Source organism: Schistocerca piceifrons, chromosome 4, assembly GCF_021461385.2.
Source record: "Schistocerca piceifrons isolate TAMUIC-IGC-003096 chromosome 4, iqSchPice1.1, whole genome shotgun sequence".
NCBI classification, from domain to species: Eukaryota; Metazoa; Arthropoda; class Insecta; order Orthoptera; family Acrididae; genus Schistocerca; species Schistocerca piceifrons.
Window position 1 is genome coordinate 796,953,864 of NC_060141.1, and position 9,695 is coordinate 796,963,558.

Genomic DNA, 9,695 nt, shown 5'->3' on the forward strand with positions numbered 1-9,695 from the left:
CCACAACCCGCACTGTGACCAATCGGAGGTTACTTTCTGAACCGCCCTCTAGCAGCCTGAATAAATTCATCACAATAGATGAAATGATTCACCCTCTTAGAGGCTGCTGTGGATGGATTCTTTACGTACCCAGCAAACTAGCTAAATATGTGTTAACAATGTTAGCACTATGTGATGCGAAAACGTTTTATTGCAGTAATCTGGAGGTTTACTGGAGCCTGCAACCAAAGATCAGTATCGGGTATCTAATACTCCTGAGGATATAGTGAAGAGACTTATTGTGCTTATATAAACTTCATAACTGACAACTGTTACACAAGCTACCTCCTTTCTCAATACTTCTTGCGGAGGAAAAATTACTTGAATTAGTACAACGAGGAAGAACAGACGTCAAATTCCTCTAGAAATTCTCCAAAACAAGACAAGAGAAATTGGATGTATTGTGTTTGGATTTCAGCGTGATAAGACCATACGTAACTATGCTGTCATACTTAGGTCTATTACGCAAAATACGGCGACAGTTGGCCGGCCGGTATGGTCGAGCGGTTCTAGGCGTATCAGTCTGGAACCACGCGGCCGCTACGGTCGCAGGTTCGAATTCTGCCTCGGGCAAGGATGTGTGTGATGTCCTTAGATTAGTTAGATTTAAGTAGTTCTAAGTTCTAGGGGACTGATGTCCTCAGATGTTGAGTCCCATAGTGCTCAGAGCCATTTTTGAACGGCGACAGTTGATGAACAAACACACCGACCTGAAATCATAGCTGACTACAATGTGACAAAGGGTTGAGTTTTTTCATTTTTTAACATTGTTGGAATTAATTCGCAAGTATTGTTTCCCTTCACATAGCGAGAATTAACTTCACGAAGACGTATTTATCTCAAGAGGTTTTATGAAAGAACAAGTAGTATCTAGAACTCATTGCCAGACAGTCCTCACCGTATTTCTTATGCAGTTTCGTGCTGAAGCGTCGACAGCCGAAGGTCAGCACCCTGAACCTCCAGCGAAAAAACTCAGGACGTGTATCCACTGTCGACGTCAAAACAATTGATCCACATCAATTAAATATGCTTGATCAATAACTTTGCTTGTAAACAGCACACTAGGAAACTAGTTATCTGTGAAAGATGTTATGAAAGAGAACATGTGTCAGAATAACTGACTAAATTGTTCTTAAAAGAACTAAAAGAGAAAAAGCTTTTGTAATAAATGTTGAAGGTAGTGAACGTGAACTGCTTTCTTCAACAAATATTAGGGTTTGTTAAGCACATGCTTGTTTTTATTGACAAATGTCGATGTAAATTTCACAAAGGGCGCCTGCTCGTGTGACAAGAATAGGCGCAACTGCCGGAAGGTTAAAGAGAGAAGTGACAACAGTGACAAACATCTGCAGCCCTTGCCTCTCATAGCTCCTAGCCCATAATTGTTTTGCAAGACAAATAGAATTTTACTTGATTCTGTTGTGTCGTTCTATTCGACAGCCCTAAAAAGTACTAACAACTTCGGCCATTAAAATACTGAGAAATAAATAGCAGACCATAAAAAACGCAGCTTAATATGAAACTATAACCCAAGTGCATAATGTATGTAAATCAGTACGTCTTTGACAATCTAACAGTTACTGATGTCACCTGGCCAATTAAGGTAGATAACTACACTATTTTGAGGGTTACATTACATCAACTTATTTCCACTAACTACTAACCACTAACTACGTTTTCTTTTTCAGGAAACTGCCTATAAGATTGCTGAAAACACTATCATCCCTTAACATGTAATATCTTACAAAATAATTTAATTTTCCTCTATTTCAATGTAATGGGTATCTCGACATTATGGTATTGTTACTCTTCAGGAATCATTTCCTTATTTTATTAATACTGGATACAGCCAGTTCCCACATGTCTCTATGTATTTAGGGTATCTCCAACATATTATACACTTGCTAACATTATAAACAACAAAATCATTTAAGTCATTTGTGCCTCTCTTGGCCAGAGTAATAGGTAATAAATTGTTAACGATCTGAGTAGTCAAAGATTCGGCGTTGAGAACGAAGGTGTGGAGCAAAACTGGATAAACTTAAAAAGCGTAGTACAATAAGCCAGCATAATTCGGGAGGGCTATGGGAGATGGAAGATTTGGCCTTGAGAACGAAGGTGTGGAGCAAAACTGTATAAACATGAAAAGCATCTTACAATAATCCTTAAAACAGCATATGCAGAAAAGGTTAAGGGAGATGGAAAATATGCACAGTGGTCCAATAGCTATATTAAAAAGTTTCTAGAAAAGTAAACATCACACATTCAACCAAATCATAGTCTAATTGACAACTGAACGAAGACGAAACAATCGTAACGGCAGCAACACGAGAAGTGTTCAACGAACATAGTGACCGAACATAGTGAGCAATCAGATAGAAATCGTTTATTCAGTTGCTCAGTGACCATACTGGCACCGAAAAGAGAGATGAAAAAGCTGAAATACTGAATTCGGTCTTCCATTATTCCTTCATCGCGTGCGAACTTAGCAAGGTTCCTCTGTTTGTTTAAAAGGCTGGTATTAAGATAAATGATCGCGGATTCTAAAATCAACGACGATCGTTCAACAGTAACAAGGTACGTGGAAGAAACGAGATATCTGTGAGGTTTCACAGGGATTATGCCAAACTCCTTGAACCCCTTCTAACAGTAGTTTATCTTAGGTCTTTGAAGCAATGAAGCGTACCAGAAGACTGGAACAATAGCGCCTGTCACCCATGTTTTCATGACGGGTTGTCGAACAGACACACGACTATAGTCCTATGTCGCTGACATCAACATGTAGCAAAAATATTACTGATGCATTATGATGTTTTTGGATAATGAGAACCTTTTCCATAAAAACCATGTGGAATCCGTGAGGAGATATATAGCGAAACACACCTCGGTATCTTCACTCGTAAAATCTCTATCGCCATACATAAAGACGCCAAGATTATTGCCATGTTCCTTGACTTCCGAAAGGAATTCGATACAGTCCCGTACTACCATTTAACTAAATACAAACTTACCGAGTGTGAGACCATATTTGTGACTGGGTTGGTGGACTTCCTAGTGGGTATAAGATAAAATATTATGTTTAATGGGACGAAATTCTCAGGTGTGAACGTAATTTTGCAACGGCCCAAAAGAGAGCTTTGGAGATCGATACTGTTTGCAGTATAGACAAATGATCTTGCAGACAAAGACAGCAGCTCAGCGAGACTGTTCATAGATGGTGTATATAGGAAGATTATAACGCCAGAAGCCTACTGCGAAATGCTGGAAGACCTGCAAGTACAGAGACTGTTCGTGAACCGTGAACTAAAGTAAATTCAAGTAACTGCATTTAAATAGGCGAAGAGATCTGTTATTGTTTGATTACGCAATTACCGTCAAAACTTCTGGAAAAGCAAAAATCGTAAGATACGCAGAAGTAACTGTCCACAGCGATTTACGAGTGAAAAGACTACGTGAAACTAACTAAACCATATGCCACAATAACATTCATTGGAAGAACGTAAAGTAAAGGTGATTCATAAACGGCAAAAATATGGCTTACAAAACTTATGTAGAACAGATTGGTAAGTATTGCTCATCCGTTTATAATTTATTTCTGAGACATTATTGCTCTCTGTCGTAGGTAAAAATAAAAATTTTCAGTTTGTATATTCATGTCAGTGTGCTGAGTACGTATGTGTTGGAAGTTCGAAATCTTTCTGTTGGTCATATACTTCTTGTCAGGAAATCGTTCAGGTGTAGCGTAACACCGTAAGATATTATGTAATTATTTTTATTCTGATTAATTAGGCTTTGCATAAAGTATATTTTCTTTAATATGTGCTCTTTGATAAGTTGTACTATGTTTTCTCTTTACTGACTAATTGCTTTGATTGTATGTTGAAATGGATGATTTTGGTTAAATAATTTTGTATTGATTTGTTAATATAGGTAAATCCAATGTTTGCTTAAAAATGTTTACTTGCTAGTTTGTAACTGCTGATCCACACTTAGGGCTCTTGGTTCATGTTATGGTAAAAGATGGAGTGGTTCCCCTCTGAAATGGAAGTTATTTAGGGCGCTCAAATTGCGGTTGGTGCGAGTGAAAAGGTGGACATGAGAGTTTGTCGGTGACTAGCTACCTGCCAATTGGCAGCTAGTGATTGGAAAGTGCATTGTGCAGGTGCCGAGTGAGGCTTTTAGTGCTTCTATTTATTACCCAAAGCCTCGAGTGTATGAATGGATTTAATACAATGCTCTAAGGCCTGAAATTATTATAAAATCTGATGATCGTCGCCGTGAAGAAACTAACAGAGCACATCAATTACAACTGAAAGTCAGTCTGCCATCATTACTCGCCACCAATATCGCGCAACCACTGTAACAGAGAGGAGGAAGTAAAGTGATGGATCAGCACATTTAGTATGTGCAAATACGAGGTAACTATACCAAAATTTATGTACCTACCTTGATTTGTTCCTCACCAAACTATCTCTCATGATCCTCTCAGTTTGAACAATGATTTCAGAGTGTCCAGATTGTGAGAAATGATAATCAAAGAGAAAGACAGTTATTTGATTATTTTGTTTGAAACTAAGTGAAAAAGGCTATCAAAAATTACTGTGGATTTTGGTAAAGTTAAGGAGGATGGAAGTGTAGATTTGTGAAAGACTCCCAGTAATAGAACATCTCCATTTTAAAGTTTTGCGATCTCTTAAAACTATTGGCTTAATTTCTGGTTTAAAAAGTAAACAACCGAGATGATAAGAGACAACAAACTATTTTGAGATCAGTTTAAAGTAAATGTTCTTAATGATTGGTTTGAAAAGCAATACCTGGCGAACATATTTACTGTAAAACCTGTTATAAAATTGCATACAAGGTGGGTCATTTCAAAAGGAGAATTCCAAAAGTTAGCATTCTTTAAATTATTCATGAAAGTGGTTTAGTTTGTCTTACAACAGTAGTCAAGATTAAGGGCCTCCCCTTTGAAAGTTGCTCTAAAATCCACAAAGTTTCTTGATTATAGAAAGTTCCAGCTGCTCTTGAAATTTATGTTGAGTTTTGTGCACATTTTGTGTTAAAAAGGTGTAACATCAGTTTATGAACACCCACTTACTCTTTTATTCTCAGTGAAGGTAAAGTTACAATGAATGCCATTATCCATGAAAACAGTTACTTCTTTGCTTTTAAAGAATAGTGTGATTCTTACTGCTTGTGAATTTTATTTAAATTTGTACTGTGTTGAGCATATCTGATGAAATAAGACTAGGCTCATACCCAATTTACAGTTTAGCAGTAACTTGCATTTGTTGTGATCATGAAGTTATTCAGTTTCGACAAAGTATTTAATATTGATGAGTGTAACAATGTCTTTTGTGTTTGTGAGGACGTGAATATCTTTCTGCTACTGCTTTTGTCCACTACAACAGTTTTTTTGCTTGTGTCTGGGTTCATTGCACTTTCGTAGGAAAGAAGTATAGGCTGAGTTTTTCCACTGAAACTGTCTACTTTTTCTTTAAAAGAAATGTTTCACATTTCTATGCCTAATTAGGCTGGCGATTGTAGTCCATTTCATTTGCGTAAGTTTGAGTAGTTTCTAAATTAGATATGTTACTTTCTGGGCGTTATTAAATTTAATTTCATGTCCGATAGGCCAAAACCCTTTAGGCATTTCATGGTCAAATCTACAAAAATCCTTACAGAGGGTAAAATTATACTGCATATAAGTACCATAATTGGTTATAAATACAATATCAGTATACTCAAACGGTGCAGTGAAAGTGTTATACGTGGCTTTTCCCGTGACAGGACTATTTTTTCTGTTGGGGCATAGTGCGTAGTAAACCAAATTTGGTAATTGGTAGCACACGCATAGGCAGATCATGTTATAGTAGGGGCTACAAGAAACACCTTTACACATACCCGAAAACGATAAGTGAATAAGTGTCTCTATCGAAAAAGTGGAGCAATGGCGTCTTATTAATTAGCACTTTTTCCTATCGGTTTTCTCGCGTTACCAAAAATTCCGTGTTCCAGCTATTTCAATATGCGTCACATGCAGATACATGTTATCTTCTCTAATTCTGACACACGTAAAACGTCCTCTCATCATCAACATATCTAAGTCTTAACTTTGAAGACGAAAGAGTGCCGAATGGGTTGGTGAGGGAAGACGATTGATATAGTTTATAACAGAAAGGATGAAGAATTGCATGGGACATTCGCTCAGGCGGGAGTGTTGCTAACAGACAACTTGGAAGGTCTACTTTGTGGGAGGAGATTGAAACGAAGAAGAAGATATAAGATGATGACGACATGAATGGAAGCGCATATTAAGTGGACCTGAAGGTGATGGCAGAGGACAGCAGAACATGGAGCGTTACCATGTGAAAACCTGCCCATGGCCAGAACACATGATGCTACTGATGCTGATAATGATGATGATAATGATTCGAGACGGAATCTAAGTTGTCTTTCCATCTCATATGATCAATCTGTTGACGTTAAGCTTTATTTTTCCTTCATTTAACAAGTCACCAGTTGTGGAATGTGTTTAGGTCAACAGTCTTATAGATTTACGAGACAAGTTTTGAGAGTGTCCATAACTATTTATGAAGCATGCAAGCTATCCAGAATGTATGATACGTTCCAGTCATCCAGTCCTCCACTATAACGCTTTCAGTGAAATACTGTAGCAGAGCGACCCATGCAGAAGACTTATAAACATCAGGTGGACAATAACAGAATGAATATTCCCTGTAAAGCACTATTAACTCGGTCGTTGGCTACGCGTCATGTTAACCTGAAGTCCTTACGAAATAATTTCTTTTTACTTTGTGAAAGAAACCGACTTGACAACGCCACGAATAGTTCGATGAAATTTCATTACGTAAAGTACAGCCCGCTAGCAATCAAGATGTCGTACGCTATACAGGGTTCGCACATCACAGGCTGATTAACCAGGGCAAGGAAATGTATTGCGGGCGTCGAAGTAATGCGAAAATACTACAGGTCAATTCATTTTTTCTTTCTTTGTGTGAAGCGTTTGGCATTGCTCCCCTGTCGTTTTTACGGAAGACGTGAGAAATTAGTTGTCACGAAGAATTCTAGACTTTATTCGATATTCGTTGCCTTTACGTTGGTTGTCTCCGTCATTCACGCGCTTCTGTTTACGTTCCCAGAAGGACACAAAAATTTGTAAATCCTTCTATTCTGAAGAGTGCACCCTACTTATTAGTACAGCTGCAGCGCTGATATACATTATTCACAGCTTTACTTTGAAAGACAGAGACAATGAAAATTTCTGTTTGAAAATTGTTTGACTAGACATGTCTTTATGTGACTATGATACTGAACCTTTATATCATGTTTCAATAATAACATGGTGTTTACTGTCAATTGTCATTTATTCATGTGTATTATGTGGTCCCAGTATGTAGCTCCTGTTCATTACACACAGTTTTCGCTCTCCATTTTCTGAGGAACCTCGTTACTTGTGTGTGTTGGGGTTTATGGGCGCTCAACATCGAGGTCATCAGCGCCCACCTCGTTACTTTACAGTTTTCCTGTCTGAATGTAGCACTCGAAAGGAGGTTTGCAAAAATGGATAAAAGTGTATGAAACTTTCTAAATTGGAAAGCACTTCCACGGTAAAGGAAGTGTTACATTGTAAAGCTTTACTCGGAAAGCCTTCCTCCACATTAGACTCAGGCAATCAACAACCCATTACTGCAGCCAACACTTCTGCTAGTAACCTGGTATTGGTGACAATGGAACTTAGCAATCTACTGAGAAGACTACGCAAAGTGCACTGTATTCTCTGTGATAAAAGTACAGCTACCAACTATGCTTACTGGATACAGAACCTCGTAGAAATTTCCAGCTGCTTTGTAACCATTGTGACGCACATGTATATGATTTTTGTCCTCATCTTAGACTTGATGGTCGCATGGCCTGGAAAACCGAAGGCACGCGTAATACTTATGTTCTTGTTGTACAGCGGGACGCTAGTGATCCGCCTGCTCAGCATAGCGTGCGGCAGTGAGGGGGTAGTCCTGGAAGCCAGCCGCACTGAGAGGCTGGTCGGCAAACTGCTGCTGCTGCTGCCACTGCCGGGCGAAAGCAGCTGCCAGGAGCCTCTGCAGCAGTTCAGAGAGCAGCTGGCGCGCAGCCGACTCGGTTATAACGCCGCGGGGTTCTTTTCGCTCAACGCTTCGCCGTTGAAGAGTCTTCTGCCGGCTGTCACCACCTACCTCGTCATACGGTGCAGTCCAGCCTCTCTGATGCCGAGAAGCAGCACGACAAAGTTGGTGAACTCAGTGCTGAAGAAGGAGATGAACTAGCAGGTATTCCACACAACTAACACAAGTAATTTACATGCAACACAATGAAGCACGAATCGTGCATTTCTGTTTTGTATACCGCGATTTAAGTAGTGTTTTAATTATCCTGCCGTTTACTAGAAAAGGAACTGTTTACTACATTCCACATCTGAATTACTGGTAGATTAATAGTGAAGGAATAAAGTTGTTTATGTGCATATACTACAATAGTATTTAATGTACGAAATGTCTTAATGATGACCCTCCAGCGTGAGATCCCTTGCTGTGACGTTTACAAACATTTATATTAGTTACGTCATGACTTATTGCAATACAAATGTAAGATTGCGAGGTGCCGGGGCTAGCAGTGTATTTAACACTAAATTCTTCTAGAATCTTCATATATAAATGATGCTCTAAGCCTCCCCTATTCTAACTCCGACTTTTGCTGTTGCACATGGATTAAAAAGAAACGCGAACTGACTGTAATCGACCCTGCAAGTGGAGTAGAAAAGAGTTTGGCACCGGCAATAATTTAATTTGATAAATAAGTTAAATAAAGGAAAGTTTCATTAATGTAGTGAGAAATGAAAGGGTTGCTCTACCGATTAACAGAATGAAAGTTCTGTCCAAAATAACAACATTATTTATTATGACTAAAATTAAAATAACAAACAAAACACATGAGACATTTACAATACATCAAATTGGCTCAAATTGGATACTGAAATAAATGCTGTGAAGATGAAGTTGTCCCTAAACTAGATTGTGACATTTATGACGAAGTGGTATGTGGAGCCAATTCCTTGCAACTCAAATCTTAAGAGAAACACACAGCCAACCCAACATTAATTGCCACTACAGTAGTGAGAACTCAGACAATGAACTCCCAAGACAGAACAAGGTTAGAAAAAGATGAACAGGCGCGTTCTGCTGAGCTCTGATTATCACCTAGGAAAATCCCTATCTGCCGGTGCTGCAGACATGCATTACCAAACTGTCTTCTTAACTGCAAGAAAACGATCTGGCGTACCTGAGGCGATGGCTGGTTGCTTCGACATCCCGTCGTGGTGATGATAATGTCGCGGGTATAGCCCGAAACAAATTATCCTGGTCTGGTTGTTCCAGACTAAAGACTTCCTAGCAAAACAAATGCGCCTCTGAGGGAGACGAAGAAGGCCTGCCACACAATCACTGACGGTACAGAGATTCATTTTAACAAGCGAAGTCACACAGTAACTCTGATACAGTCAACTGTAGCCAAAACTGCTCAAGACAGACAACATATACCGCTTGTACGCAGAACACTCAATTGCCAACTGTACTCGGAAAGTTATGTTGAAGTCGAAACTT

The 9,695-nt window shown here is 38.9% G+C and overlaps 1 protein-coding gene across 1 annotated transcript; it reads left to right on the top strand.

The window, feature by feature from the left end:
* Window positions 1-7,790: 7,790 nt before the first annotated feature.
* LOC124796177 (putative gustatory receptor 28b) lies at window positions 7,791-8,363 on the top strand. Its single transcript, XM_047260267.1, has one exon. The coding sequence runs from the start codon at window positions 7,791-7,793 to the stop codon at window positions 8,361-8,363; it is 573 nt and encodes a 190-aa protein (XP_047116223.1).
* Window positions 8,364-9,695: the final 1,332 nt, after the last annotated feature.